The sequence below is a fragment of the Colletotrichum fioriniae genome (assembly GCF_027942845.1).
Source record: "Colletotrichum fioriniae strain IMI 355084 chromosome Unknown scaffold_16, whole genome shotgun sequence".
NCBI lineage: Eukaryota > Fungi > Ascomycota > Sordariomycetes > Glomerellales > Glomerellaceae > Colletotrichum > Colletotrichum fioriniae.
The window spans coordinates 1,230,578-1,257,251 of NW_027076852.1; the positions used below are offsets into that span (position 1 = coordinate 1,230,578).

The window sequence follows — 26,674 nt, forward strand, 5'->3', positions numbered from 1 at the left end:
CCGGGCTCGATGCCGAGGTCCTTGAATGTCTTGGCCGTCTCATCAATCTCCTGGTCAATGAATTCACGCTCAACCTCGTCGGCAGACATGGTGTGCCACCAGAGGTACTTGTTCAGGAGACCGGCGATAGGCTTGAGGACAGCCTTGGGGAGGTTGATGTGGCGGCGCTTCTTGAAAATTTCACGGTCGGCAAACTCGGCAATTTCGGCCATCGAGTACTCCTTGGGACCGTAAAGCTCGTAGGTCTGACCTGCTGTGCTGTCGTCGTAGAGCATGACCTCAAGAGCCTGGCCAACATCGATGGACTGCAACTGTTAGGTCCCATGCAGAGTAGGTATCGTTACGGGGAGCTTACGTGGACGGGCCTGAATCTCTCTTGCATGTTGTTGGCAGTGAAGAGGTTCATAACGTTGGCGAGCTTCAAGAGGAGGTTGTCTTCGAAACCGAAGACGGGCGCCGGCCTCACGATGGTGGTCTCGGGGTAGATGCTGCGAGCGACTTGCTCGCCACGGGCCTTGGTGCGGAAGAACTCGGATGTCGACTCGAGGTTGGCGTTGTAACTGGAGACGTGGATAAAGCGATCGACATCGTACTTGGCAACAGCCTCAGCTATCCGTTCGGTTCCCTCGACATGGACGTCCTCGAGGGAGTAGTTCCTAGGCGTTTTCTTAGCCATCGATCTTCAAGTGCCCCTCGCTTCAGAAACCTACTTGGTGGGGTAGTCGCGGCCGACCAGGTTGTAGACAACGTCGGAATGTCTGACGCTCTCTTCGATCGATTGGGTGTTGTAGAGGTCGTATTCCTATAGCCATTCCATTAGTCCTTGCTGGACTTCAATCCACCGCATCGTAAGGGAGACCATACAAGGAAGACGACACGGCCAAGGTCACCGGAGACCTTCAAATGGCGCTTGGCCATCTCCTCACGGAAAGGGACGACAACGGTGCATCCTTGACGAGCTATTGAACTCGATCAGTATTGCAGCAACGATTCGTCGTATGTGTATGTTCGTACCGAGCCTGTTCACGATGTACCGTCCGACCTGTCCCGTTGCGCCGAAAACCGTCGCAGTGTGTCCTGTATTTCGACCTTAGACAAACGTTCCGTAATCAATTATTTCGTTCGTTTCATACCACCAAGAGAGTGTCTGCATTCAGAATCGAGTCAGAAATGGCCCATAGAAATGCAATTGATCGGTATGCCTACCTTCCGCCCTGGGTTCGCAGGATGGGTTTGCCGGTACGGGTGATGGCAACATCGGAGATGGGCCTGCTTCTCAAGGCATTGTGCGCGACCTTCTGGGTCGACCGCACGGCGGTTTGAAAGGAGGCCATTTTCGGATATCGAGGCTGCAACAAATAAGTGCGGTGGCCCCTCAATTGACTCGCAACTGAACGCTTCTTGACCGGCCGAAAGCTCCAAAGTCGCGAGCTTCATCCAGAATCCCGGACGGAAGGTGAGCGGGTCACGTGGAAGCAGGTGCACGGCCCATTTCATGGTCATAGGATCGGAAAAACAACCATTGGTTATCCTATCCGGAAGTGGGCCCTATCCAGAAGCATCCGAATCAGTGCTGCGCTACGTACCTCCCTACCTTAGCTGACTGACCAGGCTGCTAGCTAGCCGCGTTATGTGCATCGCCCCTCCGGAGCTGCTACTGGCAACTGCTGCTGCTTGCATTCATCAACACCATTCACACAACTCCCAGACGAACTCCCCGGCATTTTCCACGACGAAAGTCCGCCCTCGAGCCTCAATCCCTCTGCCTCTGAAGCTGCTATCTGAGGAAAGAACTGTCACCTGGTCTTTCTTTAACGATACTGTCGTCATCCTCAACCCCTCCGAAGCTCACACACCTACCGACCGAGACCTCCCACCAAGATGAGCGTCGACGCAATTCCCGACTTCCTGGCGGAGCAGCGCGACGAGGCCCCCGAGGAACTCCAGCACCTTGTTCTGGAATTTGAGAACTACTGGGAGAGGAAACTCTGGCACCAGCTTACCGATGCCCTCGGCCAGTTCTTCAGTCACCCGGGCAGCAAGCCCCAGCGACTCTCCTTCTACAAGGTCTTCATTCTCAAGTTTGCGGATAAAATCAACCAGCTTAAGCTTGTGGACCTGGCATTGAAGGCTGCTACCGAATGCTCTGGTAAGACATAGTCGCACAGGAGCGAGGAGAGGACATGGAACTGACGAGGCCTTGATAGATGATGAGGAGCGCCTCACATTCCTCCAAGGAGTCGCGAAGAAGGTGGACAACGAGAACTCACAGGATGCCCTTGTATACGCTTCCGTCGCAGTGGCCAGAGTAAAGTTGGATTTGGAGGATATGGATGGCGCCCGCAAGGACCTCGACACAGCCGAGAGAATACTGGACAGCTTCGACTCCGTTGAGACGATTGTCCACGCAGCGTTCTATGATGCGAATGCCAACTACTACCAGGTAAGCTATCTGTCCACCTTCCCCGGGCAGGTACAGGACATTTACTGACATGGTTTCCAAATCCAGCGCAAGATGGAGTTCGCAGCATACTACCGCAACGCCCTTCTCTACCTCGCCTGTATCGACATCAACTCCCTCACACCCCAGGAGCGACACCGGAGAGCGCTGCACCTCAGCATCGCCGCATTAGTCTCTGACACCATCTACAACTTTGGTGAGCTGCTGTTGCACCCCGTCCTCGACGCCCTCAAGGGCACACAGGACGAGTGGTTCCGAGACCTCCTTTTCGCCTTCAACCGCGGCGACCTTCAGGGCTTCGAAGCTCTTTCGGCTCGCATGCGAGCAAAGCCGTTGCTCGCCGAGAACGCCGGCCACCTCCGCCAGAAGATCTACCTCGCGTCCCTTACTGAGGCCGTTTTCCGCCGGCCGCCCCACGACCGCGCCATGTCCTTCGCCGATATCGCTCAGGAGACTAAGGTTCGCCCCAACGAAATCGAGCACCTCATCATGAAGGCCCTCAGCCTGGGTCTGCTGCGCGGCAACATTGACCAGGTCGACGAGGTGGCGCACATCACTTGGGTCCAGCCCAAGGTGCTTGACATGAAGCAGATTGGCAACATGCGCCAGCGGCTGCTCGACTGGGACTCGCAAGTTAACCAGCTTGGCAACTGGATCGAGACCGCCGGTGGCGACGTTTGGGCAGCTTAGTGGACAGCAGAGGATACCAGGTTTATGGGCGGAAAGGAAAAATTATGCCTGTAATAAAGGTCTACGGTGGCAGGGGGGAGACCAATGTACACCACTAGACTTAGAAGAGGAATGGAAATCGGCCTCCAAAAAAGGGCCGTTATGATTTTGATGACAATGCTACTGCCCCTTTTCCCAATGCACTAATTCTAAAAGCTCAAAACGTTTTGGCAATTGTCATTCCCTAAACTCCGCCAGGAATAATGCTGTCATACAGACTACGTGATCAACCCTCTTAGTACCTTGCATCATGCACTTTTTGACTTGGCTGTAGGCTGTCCGAGCACGATGACGGATCCCATGAGCCACGCAGGCCACCACACCCCCCAAATAATGACAGGCGTATACATGCCCCAGACATCCCAACCGAAAGCTGCTTCCTTCAGGACCTCGCCGATGCTGACATCAAAGTACGACGAGACAGAGTACAGCGCCGCCGTCGGGGAGGCGAGTTGGAGAAAAGCGGCGCAGGCCCAGCGGACGGCGGCGTGGTTTGGCCACGGCCGCATGAATGACAGTGGGCTGGCCATGACACCAACCAGGAAGGCGAGAGAGAAGTTGAGGGTCGCCAGAGCCGAGAGGAACATGCCGAGCAGGAGGAGGGAGAAGGACTTGATCAGCTGGTATTGCTGAACCGTAGGGTTGTACGTGGATTTAAGGAGCGAGGAGATGAAAAAGGGCAGGGCACAGTTGGCGAGGGCGAAGGCTGTGTATGCGCCAGCTAGCATCTGTAGGATTGGAGAGTGAGCATTTGTATCTTGAATGGGCTGAGAACGGGAAGGAGAGCTTACGTTTGCAGGCATATGATTGAAGATGTATAACGGCACGACACCAAGAAATTGGCAGACAGCCACGAGACCCAGGGGAAGAAACAGATCGCGTTCTACGGCGGGCGCAGAAGGTGACGACGCAGTTGTTCCCTTTGCAGTTTCAAGTATCTCCTGAGACGCAGTGCCCTCACTCTCGGATTTCAACCCCACGCTGGGCGCAGATGACGGCTGGTCCTGATGACCACTCTTCACCCAGAGGGAAATTGCGGTTATGGTGAAGCTGGCGGCCAGGATCATGGCACTTGGTAGGTACGTGCCAATGCTCACGAACCTCTCCTTCTGCATGAGCAGGTAGAAGAAGAAGCTCTGGTGGAGGTGCTCAAGCAGGTTGTTCAAGCTGCGGAAAGTTCCTTCGACAAGGCGGCCCATTCCCATCTCATCGTGCCATCCTTCGCCGAATGGTTGCAAAGTCACGGCGTCTACGTGGTAGGGGATGAAGCTGCTATGCGGGCCAGAGGCGTGGCCGAGCCCCTGGTTCAACATGCCGCGGAGCATCGTGAGGAGTCGGTCCCGGTACTTGTCGGAGTGTGACCACATCTCCTGAATGGCAGTGCCCATGCCCATCTGTCCACCCGCGATATTTACGACGGAGTTGATGAGGTCCAGGTTGGGGAGCTGGCCGTTGATGCCGTCATAGATGATATGGATGGACTCGAAACGGTGTTCTTGTGGGTAGTCGATTGCGATGGCACCCTGCAAAGCGCCAGACTTGAGTGGAAGGGAGTTCACACGGGAGGAGTCGTGCGAGTCGTGATATGCGTCGACCCATGCCTGAGTGCCCGTCCTACTGTCTGGAGGAATGACGAGGATGATATCCTTGGACCAGAGTGACCACCGCTTAAAGTACCTCGCCAGTGTCAGCGCCAGTGGAAGGCCATTCTGATTAAACTTGTCGTCGACCGTCTTCCAGGCCGCGATGAGCACAATAGCCTCCGTGGCATCACCGCGAGGAGCTTGGAGAATGGCGTAGATGTTCTCTCCGGTGTATACATCGCCAGCGGATTCGTACGTGTAGTTTTGGCGGCCGACCTTCAAGCCAACGCTCTTGAGGATGCCCTCAAGCTTGTCATTGATTCTGTCATGCTCCAGTGGTTAGCCCAAGCCATAACACAGCCGCGAGGCCAGAGTTGTGGTATGCCGTACTCATAATTGGACTTATCCCTGACCGAGTTGACCTCATGCTTGTACGCCCTCAGCACATGCTGATCACTTCCACCAAAATACGTGTGCACTTGACCCGGAAGCAGTGCATTCTCGGAAATGTAAGTTCGTCGGGAATAATCGTTTAGAGGCAAGAGAAACAGCCATGCGATTCCGCCCAGAATGCATGCGAGCGAGATGTAGGGCGGGAGCTTGAGGATGCGCGGATCGCGACGTAACGACAGTGCCGAAGCTGGATAGATGCGATGTCAAGTCAGCTACAACAGGGGTAAGAGTAGAGGGGGATCAAGGGGTCCATTGGTCATTCTCACATATTAGTCGCGACATGACGAAGGCTGTTATTCTGCAGCTCCCGGGAGCTGCGCAATCGCACAGTTAGGTCGTCTTTGCTGTGCGGTGACTTTCCAAAAGGACAACCATCATCTTTAAAGATGGGTTGTAAGGGCGTCCCGAGGATGGAGGCGGAGCACTGTTGGAGGTACAAGTGACAGGTGCCCATATATTCATTTATCCGGGCGCGTCCCCTCGCGTTCCATTCCCGACTTTAGCTCAAGCTTCGGCCGACTCTATCCATCAGGTACCTAGACTTTTTAGTGGGTCCGGGAGCACGGAGGCACTAATCCCCGTCGTTTGTGAGCGGTGAAGCAACTTTTTTGCGGCTCACCACCAAAATTCTGCCCCGCCATTGCCATCCCAAGTATCAATTTTGGAATTCTGCCACCCTCTTTCCAATTGAAACCCGACGCAACTGCGATACCTCACAGACCTCAGTTGTTTACTATCGTCGTACTCGGCGAACCAGCAGAATGGGCGTCACCAACAAGAAGACTTTGACCAAGACGCGAAGGAAGACGAGGTAAGGGTTTTCACAGGAGCAAACATAAAAAAACTAGAAATCGTCTTTTGGTTCCTAACGAAGCATACTTTAGGGATGTCGATCAAATCAAGGCCGATTTGCGCTCGCCGCGCCACCTCCAACGTTTCACAGGATCAAAAGCAAAGGAGGACCTTCCGGGATTGGGTCAGCATTATTGCATCGAATGCGCCAAATGGTTCGAGACCGAGGTCAGCCTTGTGGGCCACCGTAGAGGAAAGCCTCACAAGCGCAGGTTGGTCTTCTCCCTCTACAGATCTACGCCTCCTGTTGGCCTATGTATGCTCTCGTCTGTTGCCGTCCCGCTAATCTAGACATTTCTAGGGTCAAGCAGCTGAAGGAGGAACCGTATACCCAGAAAGAGGCAGAGGCCGTCGTTGGCATTCGTACCGACGACAAAGGTCCCAACAAGGGAGGTCCCGAGAAGGCCCTCGATCAGGAGATCGAGATGGAGACCTGAGATGCGCTTGCCTCTTTTCCACAAGTCTACCGTGGCTCAAGAGTGGACGCTAGATGATACCCTTTCACGACATAATGCAATGGACTTTCCATCACCCCTTTCTCATTACTGCACCCTGAAGGGCCGTGGTCGGGAAGTTGAGATCCAGCCCATGATGGCCCTGGGCACAAGGCAAGCAAGCGGCGGCGATGTTGCCAGCAGTAAAGCTCCACAGCGGATATCTGTTGAAGAACTTTCACCGGATGCCACGACCGCGTGGCCTGACGATCCCGGTACCCCGACCTCTCATTGTCTCGGAGCCTCCGCGGCCTCCCGCACGACCACGCGTTGTGCCTCCACGTGTGGAAGGTGCCGGCACGCGGGAACCTCTGGTAGCTGTGCTGGAGGTCTTGTATTTCGGGGTTGGCTTGGAGGAAGCGGGTGGGTTTTCGACGAACGAAACGTCAGTGGTCCTGTAAGCGATTAGCAGGATGCCTGCAAAGCTTCGAACCGGGAAATATAGGGCATGGATCGGTACATAAAAGTCGTCTCGCCGTCAAAATCATTGCTAGGCTTTTCAAGCGCGCGAGGAATGCCTGTGAATGTGCATGTCAGAAATACCGCCAAGGCTGCACCAGAGATTTGGTTGGGGCTCGTACCTGATCCTGCGGCTGCGTTCATCTCTTCTTGCAGCTTCGCCCTTTTGAAGGACTCGGGAACAGGGCCCTAGAGAGGAGAAAGAGCAAAGGTCAGCATTGGCTAATGTGTCGAAAGATAGCTGATGGAATAATCGCACCTCTTGGAAATCGACGCAAAAGGCATTCATGTTCAGGCCATACATGAAACTCGCAAAAGACTCGCTGAAGCGCGCCAGACTCTCATGCATCAGCTGGAAGTGCATCATATTGGCCTCGAGGTCGGCCATGGCGTCCGAGAGCTCAGCAAAGGCGGGCTCAAAGGTATTGAGGGGAAACGACTCGCCGCCGCCATGGACGCTATCTCTGGCGGACTCGCGAAAGGAGGATCGCGAAGAAGGGCGTAGAGGCGTGGTTGGGCGCATGGGGGTTGTCGGACGGGAGTTGCGCGTGCGCGAGGCCGATCGCTTCTCGTGGGCGTCGTAGTCTGCCATGATGAGCAAGAGGATTGAGAGGTACTATATGCAATTCTTTGCGTTGGGAACTCGGCGAGAGAGACGTCGTCAAATGTTTCGGTGTCGGTGGCAGCGGTCGGTGTAACGCGGGGTGTCGAAGTAGTTGTGGGGTGAGCTGTGGTTGCTGGTTGATGGAAGTTCAAGTGAAAGTCAACATCAACAAACCTGACGGCTTTGGTGGCCCGACGTCAGGTACAAGGCACCCAGGCTGGAGTTCTGGACTGCCTATCGTTTTTTCTTTTTTTTCCTGGCGGGGTTCAATCTTGCCAGGACATGGCCCCGCACCCGGCGCAAACCAAAACTGCAGCTCAGCACGTGTAGGTACTTCAAAATCGCCCGTCATCTCTAAAAGACCCCGGCTGACAGGCACCTTAGGTGGTTATCAGGCGAGATGACGCAAATTTGGGTTTCCTCAGGCCCATCCCAGGTAAGGTATTGAGACTTGGGCAGACAGGACTCAAGTTCCGTTCCACGTTCAGCTAAGGTATCGAGCGCGTCTCGCGTGGCTCGGCCCCGAAGTTCCATTAAGGTAAGGTACGGGTACCTCACCTCGCGTTCGCTCAACCAGGGAGGAGGCACGCACAGGTAAGGTATCTGGCGTCCCTAGGTACCTCATCGCATCCGACGGGAGGTCGCGTGGCCATTTCTGATGATTTTGGTGGACCTGCTATAATGAGGAAGGTACGGATACCCCATCCATACCTAAGGTAGGTAGGTACTCGCACTCGCACTTCCCGCGACCCTGAGGCATCCCACGGATTCGAATACGACGTATTTTATTGTGCTCGTTTACGATTTACGGTTTACCAAACCTCAGCGTTTATGTTCACCATTTTGCGAACCTGAACGACCATAATCAATCACCACGTCCCCTTTCACTGCAAAAAGGTTGCGCGCAGCTATTCACCCCCCGGCTCCCAACGACATCCCACCTTAACCTACCCATACCTTATCCCTCTGGTCTCCTTGCTGTGTCCGCAACGCAGTCCCTCTCCCACCACACCTCAGCACCACAACAGGTAGCTCGCCAACTCCAAGGTACATTGGGCAAATCCACAGCTGACACCCAATTACTACAATAAAAGACACCAACTAAGGGCACCTAAGGTCCAACCGTACTCTTGGATGCTGTGCCAGTCCGGAACGCTCGGAGATTGAGCTACGTCTCGTTCACCAAGTTAGCAACTCAGTGGAGTTTGAACAGCCTCCTAGGGGTACGAAGTACAGCGCTCGACCCTCGCAACATTGCGCTTATTGTCGCTGAGGTGTCGTCGTCCTTCTCCTCCTCCTCCCCCTTGTCCGCCGCGTCTAAGCCTCCCTCAATCCCCATCGCCCCCGACTTTCCTCTTTGCCCAGAGCTCCGTCCGCAACGCTGCCCCTCCGTCGCACATTCACTGCCCACGTAATAGACCCGGTCTCACTGCGTTATCCATCAACTTCTCTACAAACACCTTGCTTCAACCGTTGTCTCGACTTTGCTCTTCTCGTCTCTCTGCATTGTCACTCCTTGGCCGCCAACCGCATAGACGCCAGTCCGTAAACTCTCCATCAGCCGCGTAACCAAAGTAGGTACCTACCTACCTACCCTAGTCTTTCCCCAATCCTTACAACCCCTCCATACCTTTACTCCCCTCCGGCGCATGTCAGCCACCCAGTCTGTCCCTCCCTCCCGTTACTTCAACCTCCGGCGCAAGCCATATTCCGGCCATCCGCGCATCACCCGGCTTGATTCTTTTCACCTTGCCAAATGGTTTCTTTAACCCGCCGCCGTTTGCCAACGCACCACACTTTGGGATGACCCTGCTGACCCCGTCTCAGCACCACCAATATAGTCCGAAGCATTGACTGACGTCGTCGACTGATGCCGGTCAGTTTGAAACCACAAACCTCGGCTTTGCCTCGAATTTTCACGTTCCCACAAAGCTCCCTCCAGCACTCTTCGGGGACTCGCCTTGCACAATTGCCATTGACTTCGCGATCTGGACGGCAGCTCCTGGTCAGACCCTGTATTCGGAGATTCAACTGTCCCTCCAAGCCCTCAAAGTACAGACGAATCCAACCACTCGGATCACCACAGTCACCGGGCCCCCCCAACCTCAAGAACTCTCGTGTCCTTCTCGAGTCACGAGTTGACATCGTCCTCTGTTCAGTCGCCGTTGCTCTTGCGTGCGCATACGGCCTGTTTTATCAGCAAACCACCGGAGCCACATCTGACCCTCAACAAGACACCGAAACCGCAGAACCTCACGCATCAGACATCATGGCGACCGAAATTCCCCCTGGGAGACCGGGCAACCTCACGCCGGAGCAGGAGGAAAAGTTGCGCCAATTGTGGAATCTCATTCTGTCCTTGGGAGAGGAGACCAGCACCGCCGCCGCAGACAGCGCATCTGCTAGCATAGCACCGAGCGAAACGTCGGCTGCCGGAAAAGGCGACAAGCCCAAGAAGAAGCGCACTTCATTGTTCAGCCGCAAGGACAAGAAAGAGGGCGCCGCGACATCGACAGCCGTTCCAGCTGGCATCAAGGAGGACGGCGAGGACAAGTACGGTCAAACTCAACAGTTCAAAGAGGCTTTGGCCAACCAGAGCCCCGAAGCTTTGCGCGCCACGATATGGTCCATGGTCAAGCATGACCATCCCGATGCTCTTGCCCTGCGATTCCTGAGAGCGCGGAAGTGGGACGTGGAGAAGGCCTTCGTCATGATGATCTCCACAATGCACTGGAGATTGACGGAGATGAAGGTTGACGACGAAATCATGAAGAGTGGTGAGGCTGGTGCGCTGGAAGCTGCACAAAATTCCGATCCCAAGATCAAGCAGTTGGGAGAGGACTTCATGACCCAGGCTCGGTCAGGCAAGACTTTTATCCATGGCCTCGACAAGGGAGGACGCCCGATCTGCCAGGTCAGGGTGCGCATGCATAGACAGGGGGAGCAATGCGAGGAGAGTCTCGAGAAGTATACTGTCTTCTTGATTGAGACAGCTCGTATGGTTCTGGCTCCTCCCGTGGATACTGCTGTAAGTTTACTCGTGTTTTTTTGGCAGTAAAACTTGTGCTAATCGGACAAAGACAATCGTTTTCGATATGACTGGCTTTTCGCTGGCAAACATGGTTAGTCACCCCTGTAAAATGCGACGAGATGGAATATCTTCTGACCTTCGCTCCAGGATTACACCCCTGTGAAGTTCATGATCAAGTGCTTCGAGGCAAACTACCCCGAATCTCTCGGTGCCGTTCTAGTGCACAAGGCCCCTTGGGTCTTCCAAGGTTTGATTATTCCATGATTGATCTTGACTGATTACAACTAAACGGTTATCAGGTATCTGGAAGATTATCAAGGGTTGGCTGGACCCGGTCGTAGCTGCCAAGGTTCACTTCACCAACAATGTCAAGGAAATGTCAGAGTTCATCGAGCCAAGCCACATCCTCAAAGAGCTCGACGGCCAGGAGGACTGGGACTACAAGTACCTGGAGCCAGTCGCTGGAGAGAATGAGAAGATGAAGGATACGACAACAAGAGACGCGCTGCTTTCTGGAAGGGAAGAACTGGTCCACGAGTACGAGGAGACAACCCTTCAGTGGATCAAAGAGGCCGGAACAGACAAGGAGGCGGCCATCAAGGCACAGCGCGAGGACCTTGCTCGCAAACTCAGGGATGACTACTGGAAGCTTGACCCTTACCTCCGAGCAAAGTGCGTCCTGGATCGGACAGGCGTTATCCAGGATGGCGGCAAGATCGACATGTACTCAAAGGGCGCACCTGCTCCCGTCGCCGCAGCTCCTACGCCGGCAGTCGCACCCGCACCAACCAACGGAGCCCCCGCGGTTGAGACATCGGCCGATGATGTAGACTAGAGACCGGCACAACCGGCATTAGAATCACGAAGGACGTACACGCAGGTTATGAGAATTGGCTGGGGGGGGATAAAGGAGGTTGAAAGAGCCAGGGACGTTGAATTACGGGGAACTGAGATCCCTGCTACTGAGTTAAGGGCGGGGGTGTTGAAAATACCACAACTGGCTTCTCTACATCTTGGACTTGATATCCTCAAAGAGGGCCTTGAGCTTGTCCATATCGGTCGCCTGCTGGGGCCATCCGACGCCGAGACCCTCAGTCTCATTTGGCTTGGGGATCTCCAATGGGTGTCAGCACGAGAATATGAGGCGCTGGTGAGAAGTGTTACCATGTGGAAGTGAACCTATGATAATTAGCTACGATGAATGGCAAGGCAGATGAGTAAAGGGGGAACACTCACGTGGTCGACCATTTGGTGAGCGATGCGGCCGTTGTTCTGGAGGACGTTGTAATCTGTAGCTCCAGTCGCGGCGACGAGCTTCTTCACAACAGGCTGTAATAACGTAGGTGTCAGATCGAACGCGCAAGGGGGCGCGAGAGAAGCTGGGGGAAGACTTACGAGAAGTTCGCTGAGCTGATCGTCGGGGATATCAGCCAACTTAGCGCCGTGGTGCTTGGGGATGACGAGCTGCGGAGACAATGTAAGTGTATAATCACAGGCTGCACAGGACATGAGTGAGTTCTTACAGCATGGCCGCGGCTGAGGGGGTTGATATCGAGGAAGGCGAGTGTCTTTTCGCTCTCAAAGAGCTTAAAACAGGGGATCTCGCCTGGAGGAGGGGAGAAATGTCAGTTGATTCTGCGGTAGCGGGGGTTCGGAGATGTCTTGGGGTTGGAATCAAATGAGGAGCGGGAATGGGGGGAGGAGAATGACAAACCCTTGATGATCTTGCAAAAGATGCACGAAGCCAGGCTGGATGTCATGATGATGAGATGATGGGTCTTGCTTTTGGATTCTTGAGTTGAAAGAGTTTAGACACAGCTGAAGAATTGCCGTATCAATTACAAGTGGGAAAGGAGAGTGAGGATGATGAAGTTGAGCAAAGGGCAGGACGGGATTGAAGAGATGCGGAGGGTATATGCAGTGAGGTGGGCGGGGATACGGAAGCTGAGGAAGCTTGTGTGGGGTTCGGGGATTACTGCGACCGGGAGAGTTTGGAGGTACTTGGGGAGCAAATTGCCTCGAAAATGTCGGAGTGGGACCTCCTATCGAACTCACCTCTTGCCTTTTACCAGATGTGACCGTTGGATGGCCCAACAGACTCCATTCCACCAATCTTTGGCACACCCTCATCTGGAGTACCCAGGTTCGAATTTTTGTTTTTTGAGTTTTGTACGTCTTGCTCCATCGAATCCATCTGTCGCTTTCTCTCTGCGACGGATTTTGCAATTTGCAGTGCCTCTTTCGTGATGCAGTACCTGAGTGGATTGCGCATCGGGTTCCTGCGCACCGCGCGCGGAATTGAGGATGAGAGGACAGGCGCCCGACCAACACAGCGAGCGCAGCGCACGGCGCGGAGTTGCAGAAGGAGCTGCTGGGCTGCTGCACGGGTGACCTACCACGCCTACCTGGCGCATCTGGAGACCTGATCCCTGGCACCATCGTCGTCATACCCCTCCTTCTGCTGCGCAACGCCAGGTCCTTTTTTTTTCCTACCCAAGCCGACGTAACCCCACCTTGGAGTGACTGAACAGCCCTTGGCCGACTCCTCTGCAAGCAAGGCAGCCAGCCAGCCAAACGTGAGGCGGGCAATCGGACCAGAAAAGGGTTTATTCTTCCTAGAGTGACATTCTTCTGAACATATGCCGTAAACTCTTTTTTGTGATACCCCAGACCGTCCTCGTCCTGATTGATTCCCGCCTTACAAGCTCCATCAGGCTACATACTATCCATCTATACCTCAAGCATATCGACCGCACATTTCGCGCCAGCCCGTATATCTCTACAACAGCACCAACGAAGAGGCCTCATTTACGAGAGGAGGGCAGGTCATTCCTATCGAAGCAGCCATCTACAAAAGCACCCATCGCCCAAAGCGAACACCATGACCCGATACAAAAGCACCCCTCTCTACGGCGGCGCTCTAGTCAGCGATTTGCCCGACAAGTTCGCCGACGTCAGGTTGGTTCTCTCTCTATCCCTTTCTCACTTCCCTCGCCTTCCTCTTGTCGCTCCCGCCCAGGCTCCCAGTCACCCGACATCCTCTACATGTGTACAATAGACTGACAACCCTTTCCAACACCAGCAAACTCCGCGAGGTACCCGACAACCAAGAAGTCTGGATCGACTCGGACGGCTTCACGAGCATCATCTTCGACATCACGGAGCGCGTCGGCCCCGCGGGCTCGAGTCCCGAAATCGACGGCCGCGCCCTGACGACGCACCTCGAGGAGCTCGTCGGCGAGGACGTCGACACCGTCAAGGTCTGGAACACGACCGAGACCTCCTTTTCGCGCCTCAGCTCAGACATCCCCGCCTATACCCTCATCGCGACGCAGACCCCGCACGCGTCAAAGTCTTCCCGTTCGTCGTCCTCGTCGGCGCCCGACTTTACGGCCATCATTCTTACGCTTGTCCGTCTTGAGAAGGAGTCGACGGATATTTTGGTCACGATTAACGTGCCGCATATCAAGGGCGAGTACGACGAGGCCGATGTCGATTTGGAGCTCGGTAAGCAGGGAAAGCTGATTGGAGATGCCGTCGAGTATGCGGCGCGTATTTGGGAGACGTTCAAGGTGAAGGACTGGACTTTGTTCCAGGAGGTTTGAGAGGCAAAAAGAGAGAGAGAGTGTGTGTGTGTGTTTGGGAAAGGGGTTCGATGAGAGAAGATGGAAGACGGAATATGGATATCCCCACGGTGGAAGACGGATGGAAGATGTGAATGATGAGGAGATGCACACCGCATGAAAAGCAGTTGACAGGTTTGGGTGTTTCCCTTCCACCGCCGGGAGACGTCGACACGGCGAGAAGGACAAGCGGCGAAGTTTGATGATGATGCGAGATGAAAGCCACGCCATCTCTTAGGTTCTTTAGGTTTCACTGGTTGAATCGTTCTATGCTGAAAATATGATATCAAGAAAACAAAGTGAGGTTGATGATTGTCTATATCCAAGTACTCTCCCTATATTTATGATCTTTTGAATCATTGTTTCTGTGGATACGGAGAACTATTTGACACTGGGGGAATTATTCGACGACGAACGATTGCTAAGCTACATGTGTACATAATACGACAACCGGCCGGGCGAGCCACGAGTATCCTACTGGCCCTCGGTATATCGACGGAGCTACGCGAACACAATGAGTCCAACAGTGATCACCATTTCGCGCAAGAAACAGAGGAGGCAGCAACTCACTTCCCACATACTAACTAATAGTTGTCAAGCGCATCTCAAATAATTGGTCCCGCCTACGTCAGTTGACAAGGGCTTTCCTAGTCCAACTTTCGTGTTGTATCTTGTTGAACAAGAGGGAAAATAATGGCGTCGTCTTGTACACCTTGTTTGTTCACCAAACATTGACCTCTACATCATGATTCCGACTAGAACATGCGGCAACTCTCGTGCCTGTGGTGGAACGTCAACCTTTCCCAATGCCCGTGAAAGCTTCCTCGGTCCCGGCGCGTGATGCCAATTTGTCTAGAGGATGAAAAAGGCTCTTCAGCACCTACCACATTTCTCCTCAGATGGGGTTTCAACTGAAAAAACCTGAAGCTTTGCTTGACCAGCAGAATCGATAGTCCACCCAAGCCCTGAATAAACAGACCCCGTGGTGAGAACCTCGACTTGCTGTTTGGAGTTAGCAAAAGTCGATTAGGAAAAGTTTAGATCAATCAACGATATCATTATCGTTGCTCCAGTATCATCATAGTGTTCTCGTGTGTGTAGACAGAGCAACCTGAGAGGTGGTGATTGAGTTTACGGCCGTCTACATTCGACAAAGGGCATATGGTTGTCCTGCTTGTGATGATAAAAGGTACGTAGTGGACAACCAGGAAATCAAGTACTTGTCAACAAATAGGTGTATTTCCAAACTATAGCCTTTTAGTTTTCCATTTTCCGGTTACACGCGCTGCTCATTAAATCTTTTCGGCACACTCCTTGAGGCTCTTCCCAATGTCCAAGTAATTCCAGCATCCGACCAATGGGAGTATAAGCACTCTATTAGATTGAAACAGAGGCTATAGATTCTTCCCTCCTCGGCAGTGATGTGATTACTGGCGACCGCGAAGGCTGTACGTGAACGAATGTTTGGGCGTCAGCTAAGTGGGCCATCTACTCAAGTATGAGGGCCCCCCAAAGGTAAGTAGCCTTGCTGCGCTCCGCCTCGGCGATCTGCTACTCCTTAGTAGCGGTAGAAATATAGGCAAGGAAGGTGTTGAGCGGCATGTATGAAGCCACTTGAGCAATTGCGTAGCATACCAAATACCTACGCATCAGTGGCTTGGCTCTGAGTGAGTAACTACGTGCTTGCTTCTCTGCCTCTTGTGGATTCATACGAGTTCACCATTGTTGATCATGACATTGGTGCTGCTTGCATCATGACGGTATTCCATGCCACGAGGTATAAACTGGGAAGCTCATAAGAGGTGGTGATTTACTTTCAAGCGACGAGCAAGGATTTACATGGACTCTGCCTGATTCCAACGCCAGTTCGTCATGTCCTCCTCCTATAACGTCAAATCTACCATCTTAGAGCCAATCTTGGTGACATCCGCCTCCGAATCGGGGGTTGCCCGGGCACTGCCACCTCGCTTTGCCCACCGTTCTGCAATGATCTTCATCACCTCCTTCTGCTGGCTACCAGGGTGCTCCTTCTTCACCACCTTCATCTGCTCCTTGAAGAACTGCTGATACTCGGAAGGCTTCCCGGCGGCTCTAGGTGTCGGTTTCGTCTGCTTCAACTGCGCCTTGCAGGAGCCACACCGATGGCGCTCAGGGTTGATACTCTTGGAGTGGCGCTTGTACTCAAGTCCGCATTCGGTGCATTCCCACACGTACTTGAAATCGATTTCGTACGAGTGCTTCGTCGTCACCTCGATGCCTCGATCCCCGAACCGCTGCGAACATTTGGCCGCCCAGATCTTGAATTCTTTGCCGTGCGGGTTACCAGTGATGCCGCTGACCATGAAGTTGGCCAGGTGGCAAAACTCGTGTGCGACGACGTTGAGGAGACGATTTTCATCATCGATTACCTTCTCCGCGAGCTCGATGGAAGCATGATGCTTGTGCGTGATCGATTTCTCAGACCCGTCGGCGTTCTTGGTGCGGACGGTTTCGCGTCTCCAGTTCGCTCTTCCCGCTGTGGTGTTGAGCTTGGCCGACCACTGGATCTTGACTCCTCCTGTAGACTCGGCTAGAGACTGCAGCTTGCCCTGAGTGATGATCTCGTCAAGTTCCTGGAGGAAGGCCTGGGCGATGTCGTGTTTCCTCTGCTCGAACGCCCTCTTGCTTTCTTTTCGGTTGGCCGTAGTTGTCTTCTGTTCTTTTGCCTTTTTAGGACTTTTCGCCGGACTTCTTTGGGCCGGGGGCAAGATTAGTTTTTTGGGCGAGTGCTCCTCATTCCACTCATCCACAAACTCCTGACTCCAGAACATATCCATACCGGGCCCATGGGGTGTCTTTGGAATACCTGGGAGCTTCTTGGGGGATACCAGCGATTTGGTAGATGGCCTCGGTGGTGTCAATGGCGGAGTTTTTGGTGGAGCATCATCCTTTCTAGACTTGCTTTGCTTCCTTGGTGGCTCGGCTGTGCTGCATTGTCGTGTTAGCAAGATGATAATACCACTTACGAGGTGGCTCTTACATGTCTAGCCGGCGAAGAGCATCCGCCATGTCGTCAGTGAGATCAACGACCGCCAACTGTGGCCGTGTCGTTTTCCTCTCGGGCACACCCTCAGTGCTTCGTTCCTTCGTTTTGGCGCTTTTTTGAGGTCTGCTAGGCCTAGGGTCTGGAAAGTCGATTTCTGATGCCGGTTTTGTGACTGACTGACGCTCCTGCTGTCTCGGCGCGGTTGTCTCCTGACTGCGACCCGATACTGTGCCTCGAGCCCTCGAGGCCGTAGAATCGTGCCCAAAGAGTGTCGGAGTCCCATCGTCCTCGAACTCTGATCCAGAATCACCAAAGAATTCAGAAATGTCGGCCTCGGTAATTTCAGTCTGCTCGTTTGTGCTACCGTCTGATTCATCCTCTGACGTTGATGATGGATTCCCCGTCGGCGTCGCGTCCCGGCTTCTGACGCGCAACTCTCTCACGCCCACATGGGGCACCTCCTTGGACTTGATAGGAACATCGAATAGATTTTGTCCCTCATTTCTCGAAAAAGTTCCGAAGGGCCTCAATAAGGGGTTGTCTGCCTTTACACCAAGCTTCCGACGTCGCACGGTCGGCGGCGCAGCCCTGACCGTCGATTTCCCGGCATCGGAGTGCTTCGATCTTGATGCATTCCACTGAAGAGCTTCTTCTTCGAGCTGTCTCGAGGGTGAAGCATCGTCGTCGCTATCGATGCTAGTAGTCGTTGTCTGGACAGGTGCTTTGGTAGGCAGGCGGAATTGTTTACTCCGTTGTAGGACGGCATTTAGGTCGGGGAATTCGTCCTCACTGGACGAGGCAAAGTCGACGTATCCAGTCATGATGTTAAAATGATTGCCGATTGTAGAGCTAAGTCAAATGCTCTCTCTAATTCCAGCACTTTGAGCTTGGGTGTGGCTTGACTTTGCACGAAAGTGTTGCAGAGCCGCCTTGTCAGGTAGATCGGTGCATGTCTCTTCGTTGCGAGGGGCAACCGTGAGCTGAAAGTGGAATGGTCATTCTGGAAGATTGCCCAATCAAGCTGGTGGAGGACCATCAGACACGTGACTTGGGAGCAGTGGCATACAGACACGTGACAACATTGAATGATGAATACGGAGTAAGGCACTGCTCAGATACCTGCTGACTCCTGAGGATAAGTAAAGTAGGAATAGGAATTCTAGTGAGCTTTGGCTGGAAATTAACAATCACTGACGATAAAGCCCTGCATTGAATTTTGCATCTTCAACTTTTTCACGTCTACCTACTGAAGAGCTTTAAGCGCAAAGCCTCCCATCAGAGCGTCAACTGTCAGGACTCTGAAGTCTGGAGAAGCGAGGAGCTTTCAGATCACGGTTCGGACCAAGAATGGCGGCCGTTCGAGGCTAGTCCCGGAGTGACAGGCCCCAGGCACCCCTGCAAAGCTGAAGCTTGATGCATTCGAGAATCCCACTGCACAGCCCTGGACGGAACAACAGAAGACGTTACAGAATTGTCTGTCAGGACCATTACCAAAAAGGAGAGAGACCTTGACCACACCGACCTTTGCTAGGCAGTGTCACGAGAGAGATGCGTCTCACAGGTCGGTGGCCATAAGATCTACGGTCTACCAAGGACAGTGCAGAGATGCGACCGTCGACGGGATGTCCTATAATGCAGTGGCCGATCAGGGACGGGGGAATGGTGTATCAAAACACCGGACCGCTTCTGAGCAGGCAATCGGCACGCACGGAAATTTGACCCCTCTGCACCCAAAAGATAAAGTATTACTGTGTGGCACGGGAGGGACCCAGCCAAATGGAAGCGCGCATTGTTCATGAAAACAAGATGAGACCCGCACCCGTCGATGGAGAGTCGCCAGAGTCCCGAGACTCCTGTACTCTTGCCGAAAGGCCTACGCATGGTCTTCAGGAGCCTAGATGCACGCCGTCATACGGTCTCCGTAGACAATCAGAGAAAGTACTGTATAAATGGGCAGAGATGCTGCCCGTGGAGAAGAAGGCCGCGCGGTACGGAGCGTAGCATAAGGAGAACGGACTCAAGCCTGAAGTTCTGCCCTTGCTAACTCGCGGAGTAATTGTTGAAAATCTGATTTCTAATTGCCTTGTCAAGACCGCAAGATCAAGAACACAAAGCGTCCATACGCGAAGGTGCCCTAACGCCGGCTACCTATATGCTGAGAGTCACAACGGCGGCACGGTGCTAGCACCGCGAGACAAAGAATAGGAAACAGACGGGTTGTGTGGACTTTGTGTGTCTTATCTGGCCCCTGTCCGTAGCGGCGGAACAAAGAAAAGAACCCCTGGAAGCCCGTTGCCAAAAGAAATTCTGGCTTCTTGGGGGGACGGGCACCGATGCCACCGAGCCGTTGTCCACTGCGCCACGAAAGCCACCCAGCACCGGCGGGAACTTGAGAAGTTGGAGCATTGGAGAGGGGGATCTAGCATGAAACCGTAGCCCATCCTGGGCGGCGATGCTGACGCCGACGCTGATGCTGCTTGCTGCTAATCTCGAGGTGATATCTGTTGATATGCAGTGACTTGAGAATTAGATCTGTTCCAAGGCCGGATTGAAGATGTCCGGATCTTGCCACAACCACATCGCAGTGGGCATTTCTATGGGATACCTATCTCTGCCACGGTTCAAAATGCATTTAGCGAGGCCCATCTGCCGCAAAACGCGCGACAGACTGAACGAATAATACCTACCAATTCTTCGAGAAAGACTAGCATGGACGATTTGCCATTAGCTAGCCAAAGTGACGTAAGGTACGAACAGGTAGCAATTTCGGAGGCAGCCCGAAAGCACACTCTGCCGGAGCGTTATAGTCCAACGACTTGTGATATTAGGGTGCGTGGAAAAGTCCTGGTGAAGGACTGAAAGAGAAGGCGAACGGACGCCCCTCCGATCGAGATCGTTGCGCAAACTCGGAATCCGGCTTTGCAGTGGATTCTTGCATGGTGCAAAAATGGGTAGCTTGACATTTTGGTGTGCTGCGCTATCGTTCGCAAAGGGCAAAAGTCGATTTGCTAGGCATGCCCGGAAAATGCCATGGCATGGAGCGGTACCTATCGTGCCATGCTATTCCATTTTGACTGGACTGCGGTCCCGTCACTCCAGTTTGGTGTTTTCTTCTCTTCTCCAACCAAGTGGGTATGTAGAGGGACGTGTGTATGACAGCATCATCGTGGACCGTGCAAAACATTTGATTCAAAGATGGAGGATGCACATATCCGCATATGCGTATAAACAGACAAATAACTGTACATACACTACCTTACCAATGAGAGAAGAAGAATTCGGGCAAGAAAGGAGGGGCGGGCGAGAGGCAGTTGCGAGAGCCCGGCGCCAAGACAGCATTGCGCCTTCTATTGTTTGCATCATCTTTTTCGGTGAGTTGTTCAGTGGGAGGAAAGTATGCGTAGGTACCTTAGTGCCCACTGCCATGGTGGTTTCTTTCCAATGGAAGTCTCTGATTGACTCGTTCTAAAGCCGGTACCTGCATCCGAACAACACATCCACATCGCGCCCGCGTCCAATTCAGGTTGGGTTTCCCACCCATTCGTTATCGCTAGGTACTTTAGCGTTGGCGCATCCTTCTTTTCCAACCTCAATGAGGCGTGCAGGCCTCCTTTTCGGCTTTGATTAGCACCCCCGCCAGCCTCTTTCCCACGTACCTTTTACCCCCCACTCTCCCGCCTCCGCTCTCGCGACCCCCTCCAGGTTTCTTGTCCTAAAACCCAGGCATAACCAGGTACCAGGCTCAAATCCTCCGGGAGGCCCCAATTTCAATGGATGTATGTACGGATGTCAAGAGCATTGTGCTCTTCGCCGTGAAAGTCTCCTTCGCACATTCGTGCTATTGCGTTGGCCTCAGAGGGCTGTTAAGGCTGTGACTTGTACAGAAAAACTCCCTTACCTCCATTCTGCTTTCATTCAAAGGAGCCAGAACCATTCAGAAAGACCCAGGAAGTGAGGGAGGAACCCCTTCAGCTTACTAGTACTGCACACAATATGCGAATACCTACATCTCAACAGAGGAGGCCGATCTTGAAATAAACAGTGGACTATCAAGCGCGAGCTATGGGTCTTGACTCTCGACTTTGTGCATCGAAATGGAAACAAATCGACAAATCGTTCATCGCCTTTCCTCTGGGGCAAATTTTCGCACTCGGCACAACTGTCGTCATTCCACTGCACGACCATGCCACCATGTGCCTGTAAGGTAGTATTATACCATCTTATATACCTCAAGCACAGAGCACGTACTATACTCAGGTCGCGTTCTTTCTGGGGTTCCCGTGAAGCAGGTTTTGAGCAGTTCGTGTACGCCGTAACAGAGTACAGATACGGATGCTGCCATGCGTGACTGGCAATTGCCATGGGCTACAGCACCAGAGTCTAGGTTTTTCGACCACTGATCATCCCGAGTTCAACATGGCATTGTTGCCATCCAATTCAGCTATTTGCTACCGACGGTTGTTGATCTTTTCCTAGCGGTGCTGATCTGTTGTCGGACCGGCTACTAAAGTGAAAGTCACCAAGACGACGCGTTTCTGGGTAATGAAAATCAGCCAACGCGACAATGCTAGGTACCACAGCTCTCTACTGTGTATGTACGTATAAAGACAGTGCGAAGAGCGAGCATCCGAAGATAGATCAAAGGTGGGTTCACACTAAGGCAGGATGCAGGCAATGTGTTGGCCGCAGGCACTCGGGATTCGTACGTCTGTCTGCGTATTGGTCTGCTTCCAGTTCGGTGGTGCAGCGGTGGCAAACCCAACGCATCCTTTGTCGGCGTGAGGCCACTTGGCAGCCGACAGACACGAAGTGCAGCCGGCATCATTACGAGCTATCGACTTTGGAGGGTTGACAAGGCTCGTGTACCAGTAGAGACGCACAACCCTTCTCGTGTTGTTCGCGATAGAGCGCGAATAGTCAGCGGCAACTGATATATCTGTTTGATACCAGTTGCTCCGCGCGGTTGGCCGCAGCCAAGTCACGTCACCAAACTTTGTCTGGACTTGCTGTCGAGCGGCATACCCGATAACTCACTGACGATGAGTCCAACATGCGATCAATCCGACCTTTTCTGCAAAGAGGTCAGAGGGTGCTGAAGCCCGCCTCTGTCTCTGCTTGCGAGCTGCAGCTGACAGCTCGCTCAGTCCGAAGGCCAAAGCGAACGGCCTTATCAACTCTATTCGTATGCGAGAGAAATAAACCAGAGGTTCCTACTCCTTGGAGCTGGCCCGTGGAGGGCGTTGCAGTACCGAAGTACCTAATAGAGCGAGTCCACCGAGGCGCAGCTGCAGTTACTGAGACGGGGGATATCGGCTGCCCACCCACGACCATCCGCAAAAGTCTGTGTACGTTGCTTGACTTGCCTGTCCTTCAGCCTTCCAGAGCCTTGGCTGAGGCCGGATGACGGGGACAACCGTTGTGGCTCGGAAAACGCACGAGGGTTGCAGATAATGCGGCAGCTGCACGTCTGTGACAGATGTTATGGCAGACGAGGTGACGTTTGAAGGGAAAGTCCGCAAGATCCATGGGCTGAAGTGGATATCTTGTCGGAGAAGTTGAGAAGCATGCTTTCATTGATTTGGTCTGGTTTGGTCTGGTTTGAACCAATCTCGGGAAAGATGATCTGAGGTCGGGTTCAAGGGGAGAAGGACAAGATGCGGAGCGAGACGAGTTTGACCGTTGACGGGATCTCGGGAACAGGATGCTCTCGTCGCTCAGTACTATCCTAGGATTGCCACCTATATCTTATTATCCTCGTTAGCTCATGGACGATGTACGCGTCCAACTCGTATCGAGCATTTGAAGATCGATACGGCGTTAACGGCAACCGCGACGGGCCGAAAGGGAGGCAGAATGTCAAGTATACCAGTCCGACAGTGGGCTTGACGAGCAGCATTTTGCTGGGCTGGAAAGCCCGATTCCCAGTTTGGCGAGGCGGCGGTGCGAAAACTGAAGGAGTACAGGTTTGAGAGGTCAGACGTAGCTGCGACGAGATGAACCCTCGCCCAATCCCCATGGATCTCGGTTGTGATCTGGACAGGACAGGACCTTGACACGCTTGAGTCGGCCCCTGCCCTAGCTGTTAATTACCTAGCAGCAAGTACCGGAACGCCCGGCCTTGCTCTGGAAGGCAGGCCAAAGATCCAGGTACGCAGTACGCAGTAGCGTCCCCTGTTGCGCGGATCGGTTGCCCCTTTGCCGTGACAGGCTCAGCGTTCTCCCTCGTTGAGACATTTGTCCATGACCAATCAAATGGAACGGAAGAGACACAATAAAATAAAATAAAAGATAATAACAGTGAGGGAAAAAGACGGATTGATAATCCGACGGAGACGTGGTTGATGGAGTGCCCCATGGAGTCAGCATCCAGCTGCCAAGAACCGCTCGACAGATAACGATCCTGCGTACGGATAGTGCTATTACGGATGAGGAGATGCGGTTCTTTCAGGCTTCCAGATTGCCATATTTGCTAGGATTGAAAGTGCTGACCCATGGCGACGCGTGAAGTGACCTACAACTTTCGTTTTGAAAATGGCTGGGTGCCGTGTGACATATGAATACAATGCGACTCAAGAGCCGGTTTGCTGTGAAGAGAGGTCTGGCGTATGAACAAAATGGCTACTCGTTGGATGAGTGAAGTTATCTCTACTTTGTAGGTCGGGATATGGGTGAAGACTGAGGGGGAATATCGACGATAAAGTGAGGGCCGACTGAACACACTGTAGATAGAAAATCAAGAGACACTCTCACTCGCACCTGGGCTATGAATAGCAGCAGCACCTGTGTCTGTATGTACATACTGTACCCGTAGCTTCAGGGTAAGGTACCTTAGGTAGGAGTGAGACTGTGAGTGAAGATTGCAGCAGTGAGGTAAGTGAGCCAGAGTTGTGAGTGAGTGGGCGATTGAGGGCGGTGTTTGACGTTCCTCTGTGGTGGAGCCGTGCTCCCCCCCAAAGCCAATTCGCATCCAATGACATTGGATGTTCGTCGTCCCCCTTCCTTGGCCTGACAATTCCACACAGCCCCTGTCGGGTGCAGGTGGCAGGTCGAAGGTCTGAGCCTTGAAGTTGGATTGGAGGGGTGACGGGAGCTTTTTCGCCTTGAATCTGGGCTGTCTGCGCAAGTCTGGCACTGTCACTGCCAGTCAAAACTCAATGACGGCGGGCTGCAGGCCTTGCACTTGAACTTCACCTTCCTGCCGGGACCAGCCCCCCTGTCCATCGTAATTCCCCACCCTCTCGAAGAACGTTCCTTTTCTCACAGTGCGATAGGTACTGAGGGCAGGTACCTTACCTACCTTACCTTAAGGTACCTTAGGTAGTGTAGCTCCTCGTTCCTGCCCGTCCTTCTCGCCCGCGGGCAGAGCATGACTGGCCGGGACATCCCACTCTTTCCGCCCACAGACACTACTCCGTACACGCCGTTTGCCCCGGCTCCTTGCCCAGCTGGACTTCAACTTTGTCTCTTCTTTTCATCTGACCAGTCAACGTGCAGGAATGCAGTCGCACAGCCACGCTTTCCTGCCGGACAACTCAGAAGAACCTTATATTGCGAAGAGAGAACCACTGCTTGGCAAGGTGAGGCAGAGACGTAGGTTCTTACGATGTAGGTACGACAGAAGAGAAGGAGGAAGGAAGAAAAAAGAAGACTACCTAAGGTAGGCAAGAACAATTGCCCGCTGCCCCAATGCATTTCAACTTTCAAGATGCTGCTGCCGCCTGCATGAAGCAAGGCAGTTCTGTGCCTGGATGTGGTACATACTTCCTTGGACGAGGTCAACCCTGGACAATAGGTGGGCCACCTGGGTTCATCATTACCAAGCCCTTTCTACGCAGTATGTATGTACCTATTCTCTTGTCCCTTCAACCGGCAGCATGTCTGAATCTGGTCCGGGTCTTGAAGACGCTCCCAAAACCACTGCTCCTGCCAGTCAGTGTATCCGTACGGACAATTGATTAACTTCTTCTTCCTACTCGTATTATCCTTACCCAGGTGCCCAGGTGCCTTGCTGCTACAGACTGCAGTTCTCTTGACGCTTGCTCTGTACTGTGCAAATAGAAAGTTCCCTGTGTGGACCCATCCCTGTTCTAATTTTCCTGCTGGCTGCAGCCGTTCAGGACGAGCCATCTGGGATTCTGAGGGGGGGGGGGTGTCTCTCCTCCTTTTCCTTTTCCATAATTTTTTTTTGGGTCTTGTTTTTGGTGCATACGTAGCGGCGCGACTGCACTGTATGAACACAGAGAGAAGGGAGCAGAGCAGGAAAGGAGAGGAGGCCGGACAGGTCCTGCCTGATTCTTGAATTGTCCCTCTCCTTTCCCCCAGTAATGCATCTAAATGTACCTACCAGCATCCCGTCCCTCTCCTCCATGTATGTCGTTCGTTAGAGAACAATCATTACACTGTAACTGGGCAGGTCTGCCGCGGTTTCCCTCCCATCCCATCTGAGGATCTCAAGTGCCCGTCTACTTCGAGATTGTGTGCTTGTGTCATCTCCCACTGTGCAGCCACCCCCCCCAGTCTTATCCCTTAACCGCCCATCCATCCATCCACCTATCCATCCATCTGTCTCCCCCCTTTTTGAAGCATTGTGGCGTGGGCTGTTACTTGTGTATTCCTAAAGGTACCGTTCCCTTAGCCTGTCGTCTCTTACCTTAGCACCAACAGGTCCGTTGTCACTTCCATCCACTCCCTCTACCTACCTCCTGTTCCTCCACCCAACCTCTTCTCTCCCGCTGCCTCACCTCGAACTTCACCTTTTTACCTCCTTCCACACCACAACAGGTTCGCACCTTCCATACTTCGCGTTCCGTCCACCCCTTTTCTTCCCTCCTTCACCTGCGCTTTTTCTACCCTTAATTCATCACGCTCGTTTGTGAGACGGCCTCCCTGGGCAGTCGCGGATTTCAAACAACAAAAAAAAAAAGTATCATACATCACCAGTCAATCGCTTCGTCGTCTTCTCCAGAGCCGGCCAAGCTTTTGGGTCTACTGCAAGAGGTCGTGCTTTGCCCTCCTCTCCTAAGCAGTCCAACGCATCGTGTATCTGGCGCCAACCTTGCCCAACCTCTTTGGTTCACCACCTCCCAAGGAATAATCACCAAGCCAACTACGCCAGTCGGCCTTGCCGTGCTCCCGCAGCCCCCTTCCTCTACCTCACGCCGCCGAGCCACTAGACGGTCTACGACTTTGCAATCCAAATCACTGTCGCTATCTACTCTTGTTGTGCCGGCCACATCAGTTTGGGCTCACCATTGTCAGCCCTCCCACTGATCCTACCACAACCATCTCGAGAATCCTCCCTGATGACTTTTGGACGGTCAGTAACCCAACCTTCTGCCCTCTCTCAAAGGCCCTCCAACT

The 26,674-nt window shown here is 53.3% G+C and overlaps 7 protein-coding genes across 7 annotated transcripts; 3 read left to right on the forward strand and 4 right to left on the reverse strand.

The window, feature by feature from the left end:
• Positions 1 to 340: 340 nt before the first annotated feature.
• On the reverse strand, positions 341 to 847 carry EFM5_2 (Protein-lysine N-methyltransferase efm5; the record flags this gene model as incomplete). The annotated part of the gene is made up of 2 exons (XM_065759190.1): positions 341 to 656; positions 843 to 847. The coding sequence occupies 2 exons, from the start codon at positions 845 to 847 to the stop codon at positions 341 to 343; spliced, it is 321 nt and encodes a 106-aa protein (XP_065612288.1).
• Positions 848 to 1,881: 1,034 nt separating this feature from the next.
• RPN9 (26S proteasome regulatory subunit) lies at positions 1,882 to 3,151 on the forward strand (the record flags this gene model as incomplete). Its single annotated transcript, XM_053199071.2, has 3 exons — positions 1,882 to 2,149; positions 2,208 to 2,443; positions 2,510 to 3,151. 3 exons carry the CDS (start codon positions 1,882 to 1,884, stop codon positions 3,149 to 3,151), a joined length of 1,146 nt encoding a protein of 381 aa, XP_053043464.1.
• A 287-nt stretch (positions 3,152 to 3,438) lies between these two features.
• Positions 3,439 to 5,508, reverse strand: GAA1 (Glycosyl phosphatidyl inositol protein transamidase complex subunit; the record flags this gene model as incomplete). The annotated part of the gene is made up of 4 exons (XM_053199072.1): positions 3,439 to 3,918; positions 3,982 to 5,095; positions 5,164 to 5,413; positions 5,493 to 5,508. The coding sequence occupies 4 exons, from the start codon at positions 5,506 to 5,508 to the stop codon at positions 3,439 to 3,441; spliced, it is 1,860 nt and encodes a 619-aa protein (XP_053043465.1).
• Positions 5,509 to 9,904: 4,396 nt separating this feature from the next.
• CSR1_2 (phosphatidylinositol transfer protein csr1) lies at positions 9,905 to 11,501 on the forward strand (the record flags this gene model as incomplete). The annotated part of the gene is made up of 4 exons (XM_065759191.1): positions 9,905 to 10,663; positions 10,716 to 10,757; positions 10,814 to 10,913; positions 10,966 to 11,501. The coding sequence occupies 4 exons, from the start codon at positions 9,905 to 9,907 to the stop codon at positions 11,499 to 11,501; spliced, it is 1,437 nt and encodes a 478-aa protein (XP_065612289.1).
• Positions 11,502 to 13,547: 2,046 nt separating this feature from the next.
• N0V96_011196 (uncharacterized protein) lies at positions 13,548 to 14,271 on the forward strand (the record flags this gene model as incomplete). The annotated part of the gene is made up of 2 exons (XM_053199077.1): positions 13,548 to 13,624; positions 13,749 to 14,271. 2 exons carry the CDS (start codon positions 13,548 to 13,550, stop codon positions 14,269 to 14,271), a joined length of 600 nt encoding a protein of 199 aa, XP_053043470.1.
• Positions 14,272 to 16,172: 1,901 nt separating this feature from the next.
• Positions 16,173 to 17,116, reverse strand: N0V96_011197 (uncharacterized protein; the record flags this gene model as incomplete). The annotated part of the gene is made up of 2 exons (XM_065759192.1): positions 16,173 to 16,994; positions 17,108 to 17,116. 2 exons carry the CDS (start codon positions 17,114 to 17,116, stop codon positions 16,173 to 16,175), a joined length of 831 nt encoding a protein of 276 aa, XP_065612290.1.
• Positions 17,117 to 17,304: 188 nt separating this feature from the next.
• On the reverse strand, positions 17,305 to 18,080 carry N0V96_011198 (uncharacterized protein; the record flags this gene model as incomplete). Its single annotated transcript, XM_065759193.1, is given in 2 exon segments — positions 17,305 to 18,061; positions 18,076 to 18,080. The coding sequence occupies 2 exon segments, from the start codon at positions 18,078 to 18,080 to the stop codon at positions 17,305 to 17,307; spliced, it is 762 nt and encodes a 253-aa protein (XP_065612291.1).
• Positions 18,081 to 26,674: the final 8,594 nt, after the last annotated feature.